At 43.6% G+C, this 22,715-nt stretch overlaps 9 protein-coding genes across 9 annotated transcripts; 5 read left to right on the top strand and 4 right to left on the bottom strand.

The window, feature by feature from the left end:
* Window positions 1-167: 167 nt before the first annotated feature.
* O0I10_005960 (uncharacterized protein) lies at window positions 168-1,932 on the bottom strand (the record flags this gene model as incomplete). The annotated part of the gene is made up of 6 exons (XM_058485995.1): window positions 168-483; window positions 554-1,188; window positions 1,285-1,357; window positions 1,431-1,577; window positions 1,635-1,739; window positions 1,811-1,932. The coding sequence occupies 6 exons, from the start codon at window positions 1,930-1,932 to the stop codon at window positions 168-170; spliced, it is 1,398 nt and encodes a 465-aa protein (XP_058343190.1).
* Window positions 1,933-2,752: 820 nt separating this feature from the next.
* Window positions 2,753-4,010, top strand: O0I10_005959 (uncharacterized protein; the record flags this gene model as incomplete). The annotated part of the gene is made up of 4 exons (XM_058485994.1): window positions 2,753-2,861; window positions 2,931-3,411; window positions 3,477-3,933; window positions 3,996-4,010. 4 exons carry the CDS (start codon window positions 2,753-2,755, stop codon window positions 4,008-4,010), a joined length of 1,062 nt encoding a protein of 353 aa, XP_058343189.1.
* A 155-nt stretch (window positions 4,011-4,165) lies between these two features.
* On the bottom strand, window positions 4,166-5,125 carry O0I10_005958 (uncharacterized protein; the record flags this gene model as incomplete). The annotated part of the gene is made up of 2 exons (XM_058485993.1): window positions 4,166-4,341; window positions 4,396-5,125. 2 exons carry the CDS (start codon window positions 5,123-5,125, stop codon window positions 4,166-4,168), a joined length of 906 nt encoding a protein of 301 aa, XP_058343188.1.
* A 605-nt stretch (window positions 5,126-5,730) lies between these two features.
* Window positions 5,731-8,583, top strand: O0I10_005957 (uncharacterized protein; the record flags this gene model as incomplete). Its single annotated transcript, XM_058485992.1, has 8 exons — window positions 5,731-5,829; window positions 5,894-6,507; window positions 6,565-6,735; window positions 6,797-6,826; window positions 6,897-7,025; window positions 7,094-7,568; window positions 7,635-7,952; window positions 7,999-8,583. The coding sequence occupies 8 exons, from the start codon at window positions 5,731-5,733 to the stop codon at window positions 8,581-8,583; spliced, it is 2,421 nt and encodes an 806-aa protein (XP_058343187.1).
* An 18-nt stretch (window positions 8,584-8,601) lies between these two features.
* On the bottom strand, window positions 8,602-9,713 carry O0I10_005956 (uncharacterized protein; the record flags this gene model as incomplete). The annotated part of the gene is made up of 2 exons (XM_058485991.1): window positions 8,602-8,900; window positions 8,963-9,713. The coding sequence occupies 2 exons, from the start codon at window positions 9,711-9,713 to the stop codon at window positions 8,602-8,604; spliced, it is 1,050 nt and encodes a 349-aa protein (XP_058343186.1).
* Window positions 9,714-10,437: 724 nt separating this feature from the next.
* On the top strand, window positions 10,438-12,290 carry O0I10_005955 (uncharacterized protein; the record flags this gene model as incomplete). The annotated part of the gene is made up of 10 exons (XM_058485990.1): window positions 10,438-10,534; window positions 10,595-10,703; window positions 10,772-10,854; window positions 10,911-10,988; window positions 11,041-11,165; window positions 11,276-11,608; window positions 11,661-11,727; window positions 11,868-11,987; window positions 12,061-12,200; window positions 12,270-12,290. The coding sequence occupies 10 exons, from the start codon at window positions 10,438-10,440 to the stop codon at window positions 12,288-12,290; spliced, it is 1,173 nt and encodes a 390-aa protein (XP_058343185.1).
* A 346-nt stretch (window positions 12,291-12,636) lies between these two features.
* On the top strand, window positions 12,637-14,214 carry O0I10_005954 (uncharacterized protein; the record flags this gene model as incomplete). The annotated part of the gene is made up of 4 exons (XM_058485989.1): window positions 12,637-13,299; window positions 13,389-13,501; window positions 13,552-13,784; window positions 13,844-14,214. 4 exons carry the CDS (start codon window positions 12,637-12,639, stop codon window positions 14,212-14,214), a joined length of 1,380 nt encoding a protein of 459 aa, XP_058343184.1.
* Window positions 14,215-14,414: 200 nt separating this feature from the next.
* Window positions 14,415-15,066, bottom strand: O0I10_005953 (uncharacterized protein; the record flags this gene model as incomplete). Its single annotated transcript, XM_058485988.1, has 4 exons — window positions 14,415-14,645; window positions 14,707-14,877; window positions 14,948-14,986; window positions 15,046-15,066. 4 exons carry the CDS (start codon window positions 15,064-15,066, stop codon window positions 14,415-14,417), a joined length of 462 nt encoding a protein of 153 aa, XP_058343183.1.
* A 1,201-nt stretch (window positions 15,067-16,267) lies between these two features.
* Window positions 16,268-22,260, top strand: O0I10_005952 (uncharacterized protein; the record flags this gene model as incomplete). Its single annotated transcript, XM_058485987.1, has 18 exons — window positions 16,268-16,432; window positions 16,523-16,655; window positions 16,737-16,974; window positions 17,033-17,163; window positions 17,245-17,444; window positions 17,508-18,107; window positions 18,179-18,319; window positions 18,380-18,661; window positions 18,731-18,790; window positions 18,846-19,199; window positions 19,261-19,537; window positions 19,602-19,689; window positions 19,750-20,719; window positions 20,787-21,020; window positions 21,075-21,594; window positions 21,661-21,884; window positions 21,941-22,105; window positions 22,165-22,260. 18 exons carry the CDS (start codon window positions 16,268-16,270, stop codon window positions 22,258-22,260), a joined length of 4,878 nt encoding a protein of 1,625 aa, XP_058343182.1.
* Window positions 22,261-22,715: the final 455 nt, after the last annotated feature.

The raw sequence follows: 22,715 nt of genomic DNA, 5'->3' as shown, positions 1-22,715 counted from the left end.
TGAAGGGGTTACAGGACAAAGAAAAAAAAGTACATATACATGCTAATGATAATGATCAGAGATGACAGATTGTTGAATGGTGATAAGAAAGGCAAGAAGAAAGGGTGAAATGAGATATAACAATGACAACGTAAAATCAAAAAAGAAAGGGGGGGTAAAAAGAATGATCATTGAGCATAGATCCCACTAGGATGCCAACCAGGAGCGGCTGTGGTACCTGATGTGGGATTGCTAGTGGTGGATGTGTGCTCGGGTCTCTTGTTGCTATCGGGCCAAAGCCAACTCATGTCATCTGCTGTTGGTGCAAATACATTTTCTGTACGTCGAGAAGGCTGAAACAAGGATGACATGGTAGAAAACGACGAAGGAAATGCGCTGTCGATATATCCACGACGACTGAAAGTGGGCACTGAATGAGAAGGCATTGGATTATTATCCATCAGACGACTCTGTTGAATAGGTGAAAGCGTATTTTGTTCGGATCTACTGGTATAAAAGAGGACAAACGAACAAATGAGAAGGCAAGAAACTAAACTACCCATATCACCCATACCGTAAAATAGTCGATGAAGAAGGAGATATGATACTCGGTTGTAATGTTGGAGATGTATATAACGACGAATGCTGATGCTGACCGACATTGCTTGGTTGATGTTGCCAATTTTGTTGTTGGGCTGCAGCAATGGTTGTTTTATCATTTTGAGAACGACCCCACGATAATCGAATACGAGAAGCACCGATTTGGAAGCCATTCATTTGTTCAATGGCCATTTCAGCCGAGTGTCGTGAAACGTATTGAACAAATCCACAGCCCTTATTAGGTGGGATCTTGACGTAAACAATGTCGCCGTAAGGTGCAAAGTATTGACGCAATTCTTCTTCGCTAATAGGGGTAGCTGATAAACCACCGATGAAGACCGTTGTATTACTAGGATCTGTCGCTTGATGCACGAGAGCTGGTGCCTGAAGAGCCAGCTGATGGTAACGTGCGTTGCTGTTCTTGGGAGTGGCAAGAGATACACGCATGGGCCGGTTACTGCAGTAGACCCCATTCATTTCAATTAAGGCGTTTTGGTGCTCCCTGGGATCGTGAAAGCGGACAAAGCCATATCCTCGTGACATACCCGTGAGCGGGTCGCTCATTACTTTTGCAGAGTGACAAGATGGGTAATGTTGACGGAATAGGCTCTGGGGTCATGGGAATAACCAGATTTTGGGGGGAGAGAGAAGGATTTAGCAAACACAAGAAAAAAGCTGCGGTTGTATAAATGGGATAACTCTTACCAACAACAATGTCTCATCAACGTCTCCGCTCAGATCACCTACAAAAAGACTATATTCCGGTGCACGGTCCTCTCTGGGGTAATTCGCATGAGAGAATTAGTTGCAATGTATCCCCTGATTTTGTTTCTTTACTTTTTTTTACCTACTTTCGGTCATGAATCCCTCCACCTGATGCCCAGTTAAGTCGCAGCGGCTTTTGCATATTATGTACTTTGGCCCCATGGAAAGTAACCAAGGCTCGTTGAGCAGCCAACATGGATTCAAATTCCACAAATGCATAACCAGCACTGATACTTGAAAGATGCTGCATGAGCATTCAAATGATATTGTTACATTTGGTTATAACTTACCCTGTGCGCTTATCTCGGATGACTTTTACAATCACGTTTTCACCCAAAGATGCCCAAAGTTGTCTGATAAAGTTTTCATCCATCCATGCTTCAAGGTCGCCTATCCTATTGTATATGCCGCTTTGTTAGTTGCATGCATGTATGTATTGATACACCGCATATATCCACAGTCGTACCACAAGGTGGATTTGGAGCTATCTGAAACAGCACTAAGCGAAGGCGACAATGATGCGAGATAATCGAATGGATAGTGTTGTTGTTGCTGTTGTTGTTGTTGCTGCTGCTGCTGCTGAACCATTTCTTTTTTCTTGCAAAGATAACAAAGGGGGGAATGGATTGTGCTGGAAAAAGAAAAGGCTACGAGCAGCAAAAGAAAAAAGACAAAGAGGGCGACTTGAAGAGTGAGAGAGAAAAAGAAAAAGAGCGGGAAGAAAAAGAGAAAGAATGAGAGAAAAAGCCAAGCGGGAAAAAAGAGAAGGCGATAAAGCACAAAGCAAAAGAAATCAAAAAAGACGAGGGTCTCGTGCACATCGATGCTACCGTGCGACCTTCTGGGTTTTTCCTTTGCTCGGAGCTGCCCGGTCAGGTAAAGGAATACGATCACTTGCACACACGCTCTCGTTCATTCTTCCCACTTTAGTTTCTTTGTCGTGTGTGTGTGTAAATAGAACATCCATAATTTTGTACCCTTATTTTTATTGTGTCTGGGAAAATGCTCTTTTGCGATAATGCATTATTCTATAGTAGTGGTAGTATCGGATATGCAGATGTTCTCGCCGCTGTTGCCGCATTACAACTATTGTTGTTGCTATTGTTGTCTTGGTGACGATGAATAATAGCAACCTCTTTATCGGTTCAATGTTTTTGTATGTGGCACGTTGACTATTCTATGCATGTAATACATTCGTTGGTGTACAATTCTCCACATCCATCTCTACTTGTGGCGTTTGATGTTGCATTATGTGATCAGGAGATCAAGGCTTTGGCATCTCAAAGACTAGAAGGAGGGGATGTTACACCAACCAGATTATCTTTGTCGTGCCTTGTCAAAGACGAAACACCGCTTCTTCCCTTTTGTTCTCCACACACACACATACCGTACCTCCCTCCGCATTTCTATGAATTCACCAGTAACCGACAACGACCGCATTGCTGCTGCAAGACATGAAGCCGAGATTCTGAAAGAGAAGCTTAAACGAAAGCAAGACGCCTTAAACGATGGCCATTGTGAGTTGACATTTCCCCAAGGGGGTTGCATGTTGTTGATTGCTGATAAGGCTTTCTTGTGTTGTGTAGTATCGGATATTGCTCGTCAACAGCTTGACCCATTACCAAGGATCGTTTTACGTGTACGTCGAGTACTCAAAGGACATCTAGCCAAGGTGTATGCACTTCATTGGGCCAAGGATATTCCACAACTTGTCACGGCATCACAGGATGGCAAATTGCTTGTTTGGGAAGCTTACACCACACACAAGGTCTGTGCTATTCCGTTGCAGTCTTCTTGGGTCATGACATGTGCCCACTCACCCTCTGCCAGTCTTATCGCATCCGGGGGTCTTGATAACATTGTGAGCATACATAACATCAACGCCAAGGAAGGTCCAACACGCCCTGCACGTATCTTGGTGGGTCATTCAGGATTTCTCAGCAGCTGTCGTTTCCTTGATGAGCATCGAATAATCTCGGGGAGTGGCGATGCCTCTTGCGTTTTATGGAATGTCGAAGTGGGTGCAAAGATGGATCAATTTATCGATCATACTGGCGATGTGATGTGGTAAGTCTATCCTAGAATCAATAATGACGAAGGTATTGTATATTCATCATGCATGAAATTCATAGCATTGCGGTGTCACCAACCGATCCCAATATCTTTGCTTCAGGTGGTTGTGACAATACCGTCAAGGTGTGGGACATACGAGAAGCCAATCGAAAGTGCGTGCATACATTTACGGGCCATGAATCCGATATCAATGCAATTGATTTCTTCCCCGATGGACAAGCTATCTCGTCAGGCTCTGATGATTCAACATGCCGACTCTTTGATTTGCGAGCAGCTGAAAGCGAATTGAATGTATACTCTGAAGACAGCATTTTATGTGGTGTGAGTTCGGTCAGCTTTTCCAAATCAGGCCGTGTGCTTTTCGCTGGATACGATGATCATAATTGCCAAGTATGGGATGCACTACGTGGAGAAAGGATTGGTACTTTGAATGCACACGACAATCGAGTATCTTGTCTTGGTGTGTCTTCGGATGGCATGTCATTGTGTACCGGTAGCTGGGATCATTCTTTGAAGGTATTTGGATCATTCTTCTTTATCAAATAGGGAGACGTTGCTAACACTGATTGATGATATAGATCTGGGGTTATTAGTCCTTCCCAATAATAGATACAAATCCACCATGTTTGATATACCATCCCCTTTTTATTACTAGATGGCCATTGTAATTATTAGACACTGTACAAGTTATAATGTAAACTCTATTTTAATGCCAATAGATCTATTCTTTTTTTATTGTTGTCCATTGCTATGTAGTAGTAGACTTGAGCACACCGCTATCAAGAATCTGAGTCCAACTATCTACGCGGTAAACACCCGTATCCCAGTTGTCAAGTCCTTCTTGGATGTCTTTTGAAAAGTCGTTTCGGATGGCGTCCAATAACTTTGTGTTGTTACCCATGACAATGCCGACATCCGCTTTCACTATGATGATGATGGTTAGCTAGGTATTAGGCATTACAGCAGCAATGTACTCACTCATAGGAAGCAAATCACCCATAGAATCACCCACATAAACGGTACGAGTATCAGCTGGTGTTTTGCGTAGAATGGCATCCATCAAATCTTCCTTGTCGACCGAAGTCAATAGCTCATGAGTGATCTCGCCAGTAGCTGTATGATTGTTTTCATAGTAGCGCAAATCATTGGAATAAACATGCTCGAGATCCAAACCAAGTGGACGCAAGAAGCCAAGGATCCAATCCTTCGACCAGTTGACGGATATGATTCTAAAGTTGTCCTTATCCACATGTTGCAATACATCCACCACGCCAGGTCGTAGGTATTGTGATGCGTGTCGTGCGCCTTGCTCATTAATGTATTGACGTGTCAGACCTCTGAATACGCTATATTTCTCGATGCGATCCAACGAAGCTGCTTCTGCTGGTCGAAAGGCACCCAAGCGTTCACGAATAGTTGCATTGGCAGGAATGGAGCTCTTGATGCGATTGTAGTCTTCCATGTAAGCGTCAACAAAGAACGACCAAGACATGTTGCTATGTTGGTGATCGAGGCCAACTTGACCTAGCAATGCCGTTGTGTCCTCATTGGTGATGGTCTCGTCAAAGTCGGTCAAAACGAGCGTGCGTTTGATAGCAGACATACAGCGGGGAACAAGTGCTTGTCGTGCCACAGCCATACATTCAACACTTGCCAATAGCTGACAAAGAGCGACGATCAAGAGTAGAGCGTATTGAATAGGGTTCATATGCAGGTACAGCAAGATGGCGTATTCGATCCACAACCAGGGTCGTCAATGGAACAATAGCAACATGTGTGTGTGTGACACCTGGTGACGTCGCTTGATACAAGAGATGATCGAAAAGATGATGATGATGATCTGATATCAAAGAAGAGGCCATCGATTTGATCCTTATTTCATTGTACTTTATGCCATTGTAGACCACATAGCTAGCTATCTACACCTTTTGTAAGCACTTTGAATGTTTATTGATTTATCCACAACAGCATACATAATAATACTCGGCATAAACATCCGTGACAACCATTTTCTACTTTTACTGCCTTCTTGCCTTTGCTATGCTACCATCACCATGGCAAAACAACGTTGCTATGTACAACCCCAACAACCATTGTTTACATTGATTACCATGCGTTTGTGTTTCAATCCTTTTCAGTTTCAGAATGACGTTGCAAGAAATGTCAAGCTGCTTCCCATCCCGTCCCAAGTAGTTATTGTGTAACATGCTGCGCACTGGTCACTCAAAAGAGCCAAACCTTGTTTCTTCCTCCCATATTCATTCTCTCTTTTACTTCTCCTCCTCCTCCTTCCTTTGACACCCTACACAGACTATGTCCGAGCAAAATGATACCAATGATCACAATGAAGATATGCGAGGACCAAAACGTAAACGACTTGCGCAAGCTTGTGACGTGTGCCGAAGGAAAAAGGTTGGGGTGTTATCTTGAGGGAGACGAGCGTTGCTGAATAAGCTAATGTCCGCGATTCGAATAGATCAAGTGTGATGGGGTGAAACCCATGTGTGGGAATTGTAAAAGAACGGGGCGTGAGTGTACCTATAACCCGAATGTTAAGAAACGAGGACCACGACAGGGATACATGGAAATGTTGGAGAAACGGCTGGATAAAATGGAAAAGATGCTTACTCGCGGACATGAACTGTCGCAGCAGCAGCAACAACAACAACAGCAACAGCAACATTCATCATCAGCAGATTCAACATTGAGTGAAGATGCCAGTAACACGAGAAGTCCTCAGCCCCCTAATAATAACCCGATCATATCACAACAACATCATTGTTCATCATCATCCACTGCAACAGCCAATAACAGTGTCATCAATGAACCCACATCGGCCACCACAGTAGCTTCCTTTTCACCCGCAAACAATGTCAACACCACTTTCCCAACAACAAGTCAACAACAACAACAACAACAATCAACTTCTGTATTACCCTCCACCGACATTGTATTGCATTTGATCCATCTCTTTTTCGAATACATATACAACTATACGCCTATCTTTGATAAAGAAACGCTCATACGCGATGTGCAAGAACAACGATGTCCTGAATTTCTTATTCTCGCCATCATGGCTGTATCGGCAAGGTAGCATCACTCATAATGAAAAAGAAAAATGCCATATCACTCATGCCATTTGCATAGGTATTCAGATCGTAGTGATATTGCCGAAGATCCACCTTGGCATTCGGGAGAAAAATACGCATGCAAAGCCCGTGACATGGTACTTCAAGCCATTGATGCTCCTAGTATGGCTAATGTTCAAGCACTTCACCTTTTGGCATTGCACGAATACGGCTGTGCAAGAGGTCCGAGGTAACTTTTTTTTTCATTCCGATGAGGCTGAAGCCATCATGTTTAACTCACACTTGTAAAGGAGCTGGATGTTATCAGGAATGGCTATTAGGTAGGTATACGTGATGCTACGGGGTGTCAGGATGACCCAAGCTGACAAATCCATGTTTTTATTTACATAGGATGGCGTTGGAAATCGGGTTGAACAGGGAACCCGGATTGGCGTACAAAGATCGACCATTATCGACTGCACAATGGATGCAACATGAGGTACAACGCCAATTATTCTGGAGCATCTTTGCCGTAGATAGGTAAGTTTGAGTCATACATGTATTGTACTATCTTATTATGGGATTGATGACGAATCTTCCTTTTATAGATTTATGAGCGCATCAACGGGTCGACCGCCGATATTACAAGAAGAGGATTGTGAGATATTGTTACCTTGTGATGAGGATGGATGGTGTACACGGAAATTTTACACTGAATCAATCAACAAAGAGCACTATGTCCTTTTCAATGTGTGTCCAATGCAAGGAAGCAATCTCTTGGGAATTTCGACAACAATCAGCTCTGAACCACTTGTTGATGGAAATGGAAACAGGCTTCAACTCAGCTGCATGGCCAACGTGTATCGTGGCGCAGCATTGTTGGGGAGATTGACAGTTTTCATCAACCGTAAATGTCGTCAACGGAAGCTTTTTACACCCGACGGCCCTGGATCAGACTTTGCCCAATTGGATCAAGCCATTGATGAATGGTACAGCAATTTCCCAGCAGAACTTCAATATACACCAGCCAACATGGCTTGCCATAGGCAGCGTTCCATGCCTTGCTTTTGTCGATTTCTATTGGTAATGCAATCCCTTATTGTTCTTTGATACAAGAAAACTCACACATTGTTCTCCACCTACAAATAGCTTCACACATTGCATAATACGATGATTGTCTTGCTACATCGACCCGCTCTTGCACAAATGGATTCATCCAATGCCGACAATGTTCAACCCCATTTACGTGAATGCTATGCAGCCAGCGCTGCTAAATGCATGCGAGCCGTTGCTACGGTGACTGATTTGATCGGCTACATCAAAGAGAACAAAGTCTTAATATCACCATTCTTGACCTATTTGACCTATACGGTGGCTACGATTGTCGTCAACAGCATCTTTTTCGGCAAAGGAGACGATGTCTACAAGTCAAAGAAAGCACTCACCGAGCATTTTTCATTGCTACAGGTACGTGACAACATTGCGTGGATACCCAATTGTTAACATGATGCAGAATTTACGATCGTATTGGGCGATGGCAGACAAGTTATATTTTATGATCCGTGATCTATATGCAATGCATACCAATTTCACACGCCAACAGCAGCAATCAACAATACCAGCAAAACGAACATCGCAACAATCACCAGGGTCATGGCCCCAGTCTACAAACATTGTATCTATGCCATGCCAATCAACCGTAAGGCAGCAAGAATGGACAACATTCACTCCTGAAACTTCTGTTCAACAACAACAACAGCAACCGCCATCTAGTCAACAACCTGTCATGCCAATGGAGACAATGTCATACAACACGACCACTCCAGGGGAGCACACCAATAATGGAACGACGACGACGGATGGATCATTACGGGGGATGTCCTTAGCCGATCTCGCGTTATCAACAGCTGATGGAGCATCCTCTACCAATTGGATCCTTGGTGACAACAGCAAGAATCTTGCAGCCGCTATGCAATTCCTTGGTGGCATGCCTGCCAATAACAGCAATCCTTACTATGCCTCCAACATCCCTTTTACTAGTGCCCCACAACAATGGCCATCATATGATTTTTCAGATCTTCCAACGGACCCCAATTAATCAATGTTATTATGCTTTTCATGTACTACTTTTAGCTGAACTACTACTACTTTGTTTAAATTTGAAAATGAAATCACTTAAACGATCGGCGTATTGACCCATGTATGCCTTCATCTCACTTGAATTCTCCATTGCTTCGTTGTAACACTTGTCGATCCGATCGCTTGCAAGTTCGGTCCACTTTACCAAATCAGAAAGATCCTGTTCTTCGGGGTCCTTAAAAATATCCATCACCTCCTCTTCTGTCATCGGCTCTAGTCGCGGAAGGTTGTCTTTTGCTGTGACCAAGGGTGGTATATTCCATGAAAACGCTGGTTCTATTGAATTAGAGGCCTTAGTGCTTTTTTTCATTCCGCATTGCATGATTTGAGCAGCTTACCATTTTCGTCCAATAAATGATCCAAATCAAGTTGCTTGGTGGTTTGTAGTCGCTTCATAAACTTGTCGAGGACATCAAACCAAATCCAATCCACGTCTTGTTCTCTCGTTTCCTTTTGTTGTTGTCGTCCTTCCATGTATCTCTCTGTCAATCGCCTTGTAGTGCCACTAGGTCGATCATTGCTGCGTGCTCGACGCCAATAGTCAAAGAAGATTTCCACATCAATCTCTGAGAACCTTTCCCTGGGTCGTTTCCTTTGCCCTTCTTCTTGATCGGATGTTGAGTGTTGTCTCTTTGCAAGAATTGTTTGTGGTGTCTCATCAGTGTTTTCTTTTGCTTCGGCACTCGTTGATGAGGATTCTGATGGCTGTGCATTCTCATCTTTGGACGATGAAGCCTCTGCTCGTTGTACGTTCTTGCCTTTTGACGATGAAGCTTCTGATCGTTGTACATTCTTTCCTTTTGACAATGATGACGCTTCTGATCGTTGTATGTTCTTGCCTTTTGACGATGATGATTGTGGATTCTTCTCTTTTGACGATGATGATTGTGGATTCTTCTCTTTTGACGATGATGGTTGTGGATTCTTCTCTTTTGACGATGATGATGATGATGATGGTTGTGGATTCTTGCCTTTTGACGATGATGATGATGATGATGATGATGATGATGCTTTGGAGGTTGACGTATTGTCGTGTGCTTTTGGTCGTGTTGCCTTCTCCTTTCCTGATGTCGCTGTCTTCTGTTTCATGATTGAGGTATATAGAATGTGTAATGCCGTTGAACAATGACAGGGAAGGTGATTCTAAGGTGTGTTGGCAAGAGATTGCGAATGAAGGGAGTTGCTCTTATGTGGGTAGGAACAATATCAAGAAGAGGTGTGTATTAAAGAAAGAGTCTTTCTCCGCTGCCCTTCTTATGCGGCGCACACCCATCCCCTTTAAATTATGATACATACACATGCAAGAACGGTTGTAGATATGCCTCTCATAGTATAGCGATTTATACCTCGATGCAATGATGATGATGGCAGCGTTGATTACCTATTTCCTCTTTCTCTTCTTCTTTCTCAAAAAGACCAACTTAGTGGACTTCCCATTATGCTTGCTATTGTTGAATGAATACAGTTAAGGTGCATTGTGTGTGCCCATTGGTCATTTTCCAGCTACAGTGATATGTATTACATATGCTTCTATGCTACCACAATTGAAAAGAACAGCTATGCTGCAGCTCTCTGATGGACCAAATTGAAAACTAGGAATCTTCATGTGCTAATGATGCGTTCAAGAAGACAATGAATGATGCAACAATGAAGGCAAAGGTATTTATTGTACGAGTACACGTGACAAGAACCATGTTCTAAAAGGATGATTATGCACTATCCACACCTTATTGGGCGAGTCAAACATGAACCAAGACATTTGTTGGATGACATTATCGCCTATCTCTTCTTCCCGCCCCTCACGACGACAACCATGAGTGGATCCGATATCCGTGATATTCTGCAGCTCGGCAAACCTTCAGAATCCTCAGGCATCAAAAAAGCAAAACTACCCACTGAACGACGACCAGGTACCCTCCTTTGACATACTCATACGGATCACCCTTTATTGACAGCATGGACAAACACAGATGGAATCAGTCGTGAACTCTACTCATTGATCGGCAGCGCTCCTTCAGTGGCATTGCTCAAACCAACCTACAAGGCCAAGTTCAACGTTAAAAAGAAGGCAACACCATGGTACGTTACTTACTTGGCAAGACCCCTTCCAATGGCAACACTGGTGGCTCATGTTGGTGTACACTTAGGATGCTCGAGTCGTTTTCAAACAATGCGCGATCGGACAACCTTACATTGCAGCACTGGATCAAGGCAGCTAACGCCAACAAAAGTAGTATGTATGGAAAGCAACATGCATCATTCATTGTCTTACGCTTTACTTGTTAGCATACCCATTTGCATATACCGAGAAGCCTGGTGCCGTGATAGAGTATTCAGATGATGAATATGAGAAGTATTTGGCCGGTATGAAAAGACAGCTTATATGGTAGGGGTGATAGTAATGATTCGTTTGTAGACATCGATCCTGAATGGTCAAAGGAAGAAACGGATTACTTGATGGACCTGTGCAGGAAATACAATATGCGATTCATCATCATCACAGATCGCTATTCATACAAGGATAAGTCACGATCCATGGAGGTATGGTGGAAAAGAGGGGAATGGGTGTGTGTGTGTGTGTGTGTGTGTGTGTGTGACCAGTCACCTGTGAACATTTAGCTAAAAGGGCGACAACCAAACCTTGTTAATAGGATCTCAAGGATCGCTACTATGCTATATGTCGGACACTGGCAAAGGAAAGGGCCTCGGAACGAGATACCGGATATCCGCTTTACCAATATGCATTTGATAAGGCCCGAGAAGTGGAACGTAAGCAAGCATTGGAAACGCTAGCAGGACGCACCAAGGAGCAAATGGATGAAGAAGAAGCGCTACTGGTTGAGATGCGACGTATTGAGCAGAATGAAGCACGACTTGAGCGAGAAAAGGAAAGCGTCATGCATTTGTTGGCACAGCTGCCGGCATCATCTCGTGGTGATACAAATAACACTGCAGCTAATAACAGCTCCCCAGAGCACAGCAAGGTAAGGTTGCACAAAGAAAAAGAGAGATCAGCGTTGTAAAGTAGTTCTTTAGAAACGACGACGATCAGGCATCGAGGATCAATCCAAAAAGTCTCGGCGTGGTTCATCAATAGCGGAAGGTACATTGAATTTGGGGGTGGATGGGTAATGGGGTGATTGTGTGTGCGTGTGTGTGGGAGAGAGAGAGGAGATGAAGGATGGAATGACATGACATTTTGGTACCCCCCAAATGATGGCCACTTATCTTCTTGCATTGTAGCATCAACATTACCCAAGGAAAAGCTTGTACCCGGTGTTCATGTGCAAAGTCAACGATTACCATCAACAAAGGGAGCCATGCATGCAAAGGTGCTCAAAGTAATGGATGAGTTGGGCGTTGGTAAGTTATCATCCCGCAAAATATTGGGTTGGGCGGAGCCTGTTCTGACAGCAAGGTCGCATGATTTACACAGGTCCGCGACCCGTGATGCCGACAGCAGCCGTATGCCATGGTTTTGAACAACTACAAACATCCATTGCTGCCATGTTTGAATTGAAAAAGGTGGTCGATAAGATGGAAATGGAGCATAGAATCGCATCCCATATTGATAAGGTAAAATAACATTCATTTCCCCCTTTCTTCGGTCATCATCCTTGTATTAAGTGACATTTTCTCTTTTAGCTACATAATCAAGAGGCATGATGAGAAATTGAATAAGAGCAAAGACCTGGTCAAGCGGTTATTATCAATGTGTGTGTGTGTGTGTGTATGTGTGTGTATGGGTAATGTGGAAGGGTAAAGTGAGTGGGATCGTCAGCATGAGTGTATACGTAAAAGAGGAGGAGTTGTAAATGAAACAGCCTTTTGGGTTTCTTCTTTTCCTCTCCTCTCTCACCCCACTCTCTCTCATTCTCTCTCTCTATTTCTGTATACCTCTCAGTAACAACAATATCACCCCTCTCTCTCGTCAGGCATCTGGCGTGTTTTCTCTTATACATATCCATATCTTTTATTATTATCCTTTTGCCTGCCCTGTACAAATAAATCAATGCTTGCCAACGACAACCACGCTTCTTCCCACAACCACCAACAGCAACAACCTTCTTCTTCTCCTCCGCCGAAAGCTGTCAACATTGTACGTCCTTCTTCGCCATTCGTCAATGCATCCCATCATCAACGCCCCCATCACGATTCGCCTTTGCTGTCTCGTCCTTCAGTCCTTGGTACCACCAATTTTTTCTCTCTTTACGCGACACAGCATGCACACACATTCGGAAATGGCCCGATATCTTGGCCACAGCATCTACTGCAACGGGCCAGAAGTAGCTCCAATCTATCCAGGAACAGCGCGTTATCTTCAGAAGATGACATTGACAATGATCAAGATCAAATTGATAGCATCGATGGGAACGATGATGACAGCATAGACGACGATGATAGCATTGATGGCATATCCGATAGCAGCAGTATCCATAATGATGATATCAACGACGATCGGCCACGCTCGATAATACCAATGGATGATATCAGCATCAGCAGTAGTAGCAGTAACGAAGATGAAGAAGATGTATCCCCATCGAAAATCGTTGCCAGGATCAAGAATGGTACCATCATGAATGGTCGTGGCGAGTTTTTGAACAAAGGAGGCGATGATGATGAAGACAATGATGATCATGATGGATGGCTGGATGAAGCAAGAGCAAATCGAAAGGTATGGATGATGGAGATGGTAAAAGAGAGAGAGAGAGTGAGGAGATAACAAGATGCATTAGGGCTGAACGCTTCTTTCATTATTGCTAGATAGCCGACTTGGAGATCGAAAAGTCTTCGCTATTGGCAGTCAATACAACGCTTGAAGCTACATTGCGACGACAAGAAGCTCGTATCGCCGAATTGGAGAAGCGTCTTTCAAGGTAAACTAATCACTGAAAGAGAAATTTACCTATACTAATGATAAGAATAGTAATATCCATGATGATCAACCTCCATCACCGGCTCCAGAGAAACCTACTTTTGAAGTGGATGAGGAATTGACTGAAAAGTTGTCGAATGAAGCGGTCGAGAATGATGAGATTTTCCAGCGACTACGACGCACGCTTCAAGGCATGATTGAGAATGCTGAGTCTGCATTGGTTCAAAAAGTCAACATGTCAGCACGTGTGCTAGCAGAGTATGCTCAACAAGAAGAAAATGAAGGTATGCATATACCGGGGATCACGAGTAAAATGTACAAGGCTCTGATATCGATTCTTTAGGAATCGTAAAACGGCTATCAATTCGACGTTCATGGACACCGAGTACCAATACAGCCATTGTGAATCGACAGCATCAGAGACCACCACGCAATACAGCATCATCTAATAAGAAGAAGAATCGGCAGTCATCACCACCCTCCACCTCAGCATCTAATACCCGAACAACACAACCACCGGCTAGACCGGTAATCAATCATACCAAAACATCCATGGCACGAACATTATCAAGGTCATCATCCCCTGCTGTCATGGTTTCACCATCCGCATCACCAACAATATCACGTAATACCCGACCACCAAGTCGAGCTTCATCATTGAGACGATCAATAACACCGCAACAATCCGAGGCATCACCACCACGATGGCGATAGGAATAATAGTTGTTTTGTTATTGTGATCCTTCGATGTATGTATATGCCCTTCTCTCTCCCCCCCCCCAACCTCGTATTTATTTCCTTGCAATTGCTTTTAAAGAAATCATTTATTTGGGTACTGTACTAATGATGCCCTATCGCAATAAGCATATGAATGTATCACATTTATTGAGGAACATGGTTGTCTATCATCATCTTTAATTGCCCGTATCTACTCCATAACCTGATTTCTTCCATGCGGCAAAACCTCCCTTCAAGCTCTTGACATTTTCCTTGTCATAACCCATTCGGATCAATGATTCAGCCGCCATAATGCTACGAAGACCACCAGCACAGTAAAGAACAACAGGATTGCCGGATTCAGGGGTGACCACCTTTTCAACACCGAGCTCCAATACACCTCGAGAGATATTCACAGCACTAGGAATCTTTGACAACATCAGTCAACAACAATTCTACTATCACCTTCATTATACTCTATATGCCCACCTTTCCAAGCTGCTCACACTCGTTGATTTCACGAACGTCAATGATGACAGGCTTCTTGGAATCGGCACTGGTCATTTCAATGTCGAGCTCGTCAGCAGTAATCTCTCGAATGTTCAACGACTCTTTGGTGCCCTTGACCATATCAGTCCACCGGCTAAAGTAGGCGGGTGTCTATTTTGCATGTTTCAAGTCAATCATACTCTGATAAAAAAGGTATGCATAGGGGGGGGAGGATTATTACCGAGGAGAAGGCGCGTCTTTGTACTGCTGCTGCTGCAACCTTGTAGAAGTAACATGGCATGAGTATCAAAATTGGGACAAGGTCAAGGCATTATCTACCTGCTTGGTGATCGAAAACATGGTATCCAAAGAGTGAAAGAAAGGAAACAACTTTCCCACCCTAAAAGTTCCAAACAACCCACAATAGTGTTCCACAGGTCCTTTGTACAACGCGAGCCTTTCAATCCGCATGTTCATTTCAAAAATGGGGTTACGACGCTGATGGATGCTACCTACCTTATTGCGTAGTGATTCAACGAGGACAAAGTAGTGACAATAGACGTATTTCAAATAAAGGTCATCATTGGAGACAATGTTGCTAAACTTGACATTGATACGCTTATCACCCTGCTAATGTGATTCTCGGATGGGACGTTGTTGCTTGTACCTCGTGCTGCCCAAGATTAACAATGGGAGCATCCAAAAAAGTTCAAAGGCTAGTTGTTGGGTAAAAAGACAATTCGATCAGTTGAAGGAATAACTTGTCAGGGAGATTATCGCATGAAAATCACGCTGATGACGATCCATCATGGGTTCTTCACCATAGGCATTATCCTTTTTCCTTCCTTGATGTTAATAGATGGGCTTACAAAAGTATCACTATTCTTCCTGTATACGCTTCTCGATATACATAACCAAAGATGATTGATATCAAAGGATTGTCTTATGCAGCTGATGGATGTTTGTATTCACGTGATCATTGGAAGAAGGCGGTACATGAATCATCAAGGCGAGATCCAAAGTGGGGTGTGATTGGGTGAATCATGTCATGGTAACAAATCAAGGCACCAGCTCTTACTCGGATACGGCCAAGTCAAATTTTCATAACACAGCAGTGTGACCTGGGTGCGTACAAGCATTATCATAAGGTCACAAAAAAGTGACACATGCGTGTCAATGAAATAATAGGATCGACCTTTATTGACCAAAAGCCATCATTTTAGGGATGTAAGCTGAAGTAAGTATTATGAAATGGGTGGTTTTATGTATCGTTCGATGCAAGGCTAGACACAGGTGACATTCTGTACAGTATTCAGGTACTCCTAGTGCAGATCTGTTGTTAGGCGACGAGTCGTGTAACATGAGATACTCCGCACGCGCGGTGAGAGAGGTGGGTGTTTCATTTTATAGGCCTGTTTTTACCTCTGTCCTGTACCTGAGTCCCGCTTCTTCCTGTGTCCAGAACAGCATTGTGCATAGCACTTGAACCATAGCACACAAGGTAAATGCTGGCCCATTGTAATAAACAGTGAAAGCTGACTAGTGGATTGGGATTACTAGAATGGCGGCAGCAAGTTCAGCACTTCAATCTGTAGAAGTCTATACCAAAGGGACCAAGGCTTGGTTTGAAGATAAACTCGAAGCGTGGATCTCTGCAACGTGCATCTCGAATACCAATGATGGCAACAAGGTCACTATTGTGTTTGAAGGAGACAATGACCAAAAGGTATACAAAGGACAAACGCGTTCCTTGCGTGTGTGGGTGTGTGTTGTGTATGGACAAGTGAAGAAGGCTGATACAAGATCATGTATAAAGGAATACGTCTTTGAGTCAACGATCCAAGAGATTGAGAAGAATGGAGGATCCAAGTTGCCACCTTTGAGGAACCCTCCCAAGATGGAGTATACGGATGATTTGACCAACTTGAGTCATCTCAACGAGCCTGCAGGTAAGGGATAGCCCAACCCACCACTCCTTGCTTCCGGTCACCGCTACTGCCCTTCGGAGTCTCATCCCCCGCTTTTAATAGTGTTGAACACCATTCGAACACGATACATGCAGCATCTTATTTATACTTATTCGGGTATCGTCCTTATCGCTGTCAACCCTTTCGATCGAGTGGCCTTGTACGACCCTGATATTGTTCAACAATACTCTGGAAAGCGAAGAGGAGAGCTTGAACCACACTTGTTCGCTATTGCAGAAGATGCTTACAGATGCATGATCCGGGAACAAATGAATCAAACAATCGTTGTTTCAGGTGAAAGGTATGTAAATACGCTACTTAAGGTTTGGAGATATTCATTGATCCTCTCTTCCCAATAGTGGTGCTGGTAAAACCGTGAGCGCCAAGTATATCATGCGTTACTTTGCAACTGCTGATGATCAAGAATCGGTTGGCAAAAAGAAGAAGGCTAGTGGTAGTGGAATGACAGAGGTTGAAGAACAAATCTTGGGTAAGTCTTATCACAAGACGAGGAGCAAAAGGAGGAGGAGGAGAAGGAGGGACATGTGATGCTCATCATCTTGCATGATAGCCACCAATCCGATCATGGAAGCTTTTGGCAACGCCAAGACGACTAGAAACGACAACAGTTCACGGTTCGGCAAATACATCGAGATCCAATTTGATGAAGGTGCCAACATTATCGGTGCAAAGATCAGAACCTATCTTTTGGAACGCTCTCGTTTGATCTTTCAACCACAAACTGAACGCAATTATCACATTTTCTATCAGGTAAGTGAGAGGGAAACGACCCTGCTTGGCTACTAGTCACTAAGTTAGTTATCCTTGAAATAGCTTTGTGCGGGTGCTCCATTGTCAGAAAAGAAGGAATATGAGCTTGGAGATTATACCAACTTCCACTTTTTGAATCAAAGCGGCACCGGCACTATTCCAGGCGTTGATGATGCGGCTGAATTCGAAGTAACACAACGAGCTTTGTCCACGATTGGATTATCGGTTCAGCTTCAATGGAAGATCTTCCGATTATTATCGGCTCTATTACATATCGGCAACATCCAAATTACGGGTCGTGGTGATGCGGTGTTGAGTGAAAGTGATCAAGCTTTGCAAACGGCCTCACGTCTTATGGGTATCAATGCAACCGAATTCAGAAAATGGATCGTACGCAAACAAATCGTCACACGCTCCGAGAAAATCGTCACCAATCTCACACCAGCACAAGCACATGTCGTCAAGGACTCTGTGGCCAAATACGTTTATGCAAACCTTTTCGAGTGGCTCGTCAGCGTTATCAACGACAGCCTTTCTTGCCCTGATCCAGAAAAGATGGCGACCTTTATTGGTGTCCTCGATATTTACGGCTTTGAGCACTTTAAGAAGAATTCATTCGAGCAATTTTGTATCAACTACGCCAATGAAAAGCTGCAACAACAGGTAAGTAAGCCAATGAATCTTCAAAGGCGGATGTATGGCTCATTGGCAACTATATCCTTTTATTATTATAGTTCAATCAACATGTGTTCAAATTGGAGCAAGAGGAATACGTCCGTGAAAAGATCAATTGGAGCTTCATTGAATTCAGCGACAACCAGAAATGTATTGAATTGATCGAAGCCAGACTTGGTATCTTGGCTCTTTTGGACGAGGTAAATATAGGATCGGTTATTAATGCATGCTATATCAATGCTAATTCGTTATATAATTAGGAATCGAGACTTCCTGCAGGATCAGATCAAGGCTTTTGTCAAAAGCTGTATACCAACTTTTCCACCCCAGAGTACAAGAACTATTTCAAGAAGCCTCGATTCTCCAACAATGCCTTCACCATTGCTCACTATGCCCACGACGTGCAATATGAAGCTGAGAGCTTTTTGGACAAGAACAAGGACACTGTGCCAGATGAACATCTTAGCCTTCTTCAAGGCTCGAGCTTTGATTACTTGACCGAGGTGCTTGAAAAAGCCGCTGCCAACAACCCACCACCACCAGTAAGTATCATAAAGAGAGAGAAAAGGGATGAAGGGATACGTTGACTTATGTTTCCCTTTAATTGTTAGACCGAGAACAAGCGCATGAGTATGATGGTTCGAAAGCCAACATTGGGTTCTATCTTTAAGGTAATGAAGGATGGCAATGATCAGCGCATGAGATACCAACAATCCTTGTATACAGCTCTCTCTTATCAATCTCATGGATACGATTGGCCAAACCAATGTGCATTATATCCGTTGTATCAAGCCAAATGAAGCCAAGGTGGCATGGGAATTTGAACCCAACATGGTACTTTCTCAATTGCGTGCTTGTGGTGTCTTGGAGACCATCCGTATCAGTTGTGCTGGATATCCTTCTCGTTGGACTTTTGAGGAATTTGCCGATCGTTATTATGCACTTGTTCCTTCCAAACATTGGGATCATAAGGAGAACCCGGACATGGGACAGCTCTGTACCACCATTCTTGAAGCATCCATCAAGGACAATGACAAGTATCAAGTTGGCATAACCAAAATCTTCTTCCGTGCTGGTCAGGTATGATGGATTTGGATTTATTGATCAAGGGAAACCAACCAACTAATATTACTTGTGATAGCTTGCGTATATGGAAAAGCTACGTTCGGATCGCTTCAATGAGTGCGCTATCCTTGTCCAAAAGAACATTCGCCGCTATGTGTATCGCACACGTTATTTGCGTATGCAACAACTTGCTTTGGGTCTTCAATGCATTGCTCGCCGTAAAGTTGCACAAGCCAAGCTCCAATCATACCGTGAAGAAAGGGCTGCCATTGTTATTCAAACCGAATGGCGAAGATACGTTGCTCGTAAGCAATACCTTGCAACCCGACAATTCATTCTCAAGTTGCAAACAGGTAAATGAAGGTATTTGAGATGGTGAAAGGAACATGGTATTAATCACCCTTTTTCTCTTTCTAGCTATCCGTGGATGTCGAGCACGACGTAATCTTAGCTCAGTCAAGGAGCATATGGCTGCAACCCAAATCCAACGCCTTGTTCGTGGATGGTGAGTGAAAATGATGAAGAGGGGAGATTGGTAGGGTAGTAACTAACATGGGATCACTAGGTCTGCTCGTAAGCAATATCAAGCAAAGCGTCATTTCATCATCAATTTGCAAGCGTGTGTACGCCGCCGAGCTGGTCGAAAGCAGTTGATTGGATTGAGGACCGAAGCACGATCTGCCAACCATTTCAAAGAAGTTTCATACAAGCTTGAGAATAAGATTGTGGAGTTGACACAAACCATCACTGCGCTTAAGGATGAAAAGAAATCGGCCACCGATCGCACAGTACAGCTTGAAGCACAAATTCGCACGTGGAGTGAAAAGTACGACAAGTTGGAAAAGAAATCCAAGGGCTTGGAAGTGAAGTTGCAGGAACCCACTGTGCCTGAGGAGAAATGGATTGAATTGCAAACGGAGCGAGATACGCTTGCAGCTGATTATCGTGAAGCCCAAGAGAAGATCAAAGCGCATCAACGTGAAGTTACCAGCTTGACAGAGCAGCTCAGCGCCCAAAAGAAAGAGAATGAACGCTTGCAAAAGTCGCTTGAGGAAGCACAAGAACGAGCTGATAATGCCGCTGATGAAGGAGAGGTGTCTGAACTCAAGAGTCAAATTGCAGCCCTTAAAGCACAGCTAACCCAAGTGATGCACACGCCTCGTCGACAACAATCCGTTTCTCATACACGCGGTTTATCGCCATCACGCGGCTTATCACCAGCTCCTCTCAATGGCAGCGGTGCACGCAATGCATCATTATCACCTATCAAGCCTCTTGACACCAACACAGTCAAGGAAACCCTCACAGCACCACCTCGTAGCAAGTCGCCTAGTGGAATGCCTATCAACAGACGTGGTCGTCGTAACAGCACCGCTGATATGCCTGTCAACCGCACCAAATCATCTATTGATAATATTCGTCAAGCAGAGCTTTTGACCAAGAATCCTCGACCCACATCGATTCATCATGTTGGCGCATTGCTTGGAAAGACTGGTCTTATGTCTGAGAGTCTTGGTGAACATCCTGAAGAAGAGGTATGTATTATACGTATAGTCATCTATGAAAAATCGTGCGTTAATCATCCATTGCAACAAAAAATAGTTGAGCAAGATTTTGCGTGATGAAGATGGTCTCCAAGAAGAAGTGCTCGAAGGTCTTATCAAGGGTCTCAAAATGCCATTGCCAAGTTTGCAAAATCCATCATCCAAGAAGGAGATCTTTTTCCCTGCCCATATGATCGCCATGTGTGTGTCCGAAATGTGGCATGCTGGCAACATTGCTGAATCCGAGCGTCTCTTGTTTACGGTTATGGATACTATTCAAAAGCAATGCTTGGTATGTAGTCTCTAAAGGATTGATTCAGTAGATCTAATTCATATCCTTCTTCAGAGCTTTACTGGTGAAGAGGCCATTGTTCCTTGCGCGTTTTGGTTATCGAACGTACACGAACTTTTATCGCTGATTTGCATTGCCGAGCATGAGCTAGAACAAGAAATGCATTCAAATGGACATATGGCATCTGGTTGGCATGATTTTGAAAAGTTGGTGGCCACCATCAAGTTTGAATTGCAATGTCTTGAAGATAACATCTTCCATGCTTGGATGAAGGAGCTCAAGAAGCGCATTAGCAAAATGGTCATCCCTGCTATCATTGAAGGACAATCTTTGCCTGGCTTTGTTACATCTGATTCGAACCGCTTCTTTAACAAGTTGTTGACGGGATCATCGCATCCTAGTTTCAGCATGGACGACTTGCTCAACGCACTCAACAAGGTGTATCGATCCCTCAAGTGTTATCACATTGAGCATTCTGTTGCCAATCAAGTTCTTACGGAATTACTCAAGCTTATTGGTGTATCGGCATTCAATGATTTGTTGATGCGAAAGAACTTTTCATCTTGGAAGCGAGGTAACTTGATTCCCACGATGAGCAAAGATTTCATGTAAATGACTAATTCAATCATGTGTGTTACAGCTATGCAGATCCAATACAATATTACCCGCATCGAAGAGTGGTGCAAGAGCCACGAGATACCCGAAGGAACACTTCAACTTGAGCATCTGATGCAGGCTACAAAATTGTTACAATTCAAAAAGGGATCATTGGAAGATATCGAAAATATCTATGATGTCTGCTGGATCTTGTCACCCACACAAATTCAAAAGTTGATCTCCCAATATCAGACAGCTGATTACGAGGTAAGATGCTGCTATCACTAAATCCATGAATGGAGAAGCTCAATGATCCATTTTAGAACCCCATCAAACCCGAAATTCTTGGTGCCGTTGCCTCCCATGTTGTGAGCGGCGACAAGAGCGATGTTCTCTTACTGGATTCCGTATCCATGGATGATACAACCAACCCATTCGAGATCCCTGTGCCCCGTGAACCAGAAGTACAACGTTATTTGCCAGCTTGGGTAAGAACTACTTTGATAGGGGGTGGTATCCATGCATTAAACTAATCCCACATGAATAGCTGAACCTCAAGCGGTTGAGACGTCTCACTTTCCTTGCACAAGCACTACGAGATCAGCAAGCTGCTGTAGAGGCAACAGCCGTTGCAACCCCTTAATTTAAACCCCCATTATTTTTTCTTTTTCATTACCATAAAGCATCCCTTATATCCAGAACAACTTATGTGTGTGTTTATTTCGTCTAACGTGTCATCAATGAAACGCTGGAGGTGGTGGTGATGGGACATCAATGCTCACTTCGCCCATTTGGCACTATGCAAATAATGTTGATGCTCACATCTTATGGCTACTAACAATGTGTCGTACATTAACGGATTGAGTTGTTGCCCTTGCTTAACGCATCCACATCGCCGTTTACATTTCTGCAAAGGACATTCATGTGACGATCATCAACTTATGACAGTTTGAGTACCCTATACAATATGCGCGACCGATGCTCAATTAGGATGCCAAAGTTTTTGATTGTCATTGTAAGAATGAATTACAAAGAAGCATCTATGTTTGTCGGACAAGGATTCCATCAATGCATGATGCGTCTTTGTTCCGCTGGTTC

Source organism: Lichtheimia ornata, assembly GCF_029851405.1.
Source record: "Lichtheimia ornata isolate CBS 291.66 chromosome Unknown scaffold00025, whole genome shotgun sequence".
NCBI classification, from domain to species: domain Eukaryota; kingdom Fungi; phylum Mucoromycota; class Mucoromycetes; order Mucorales; family Lichtheimiaceae; genus Lichtheimia; species Lichtheimia ornata.
The sequence above is the reverse complement of the archived record's forward strand: the minus strand, read 5'-3'. Positions and strand labels throughout refer to the sequence as shown.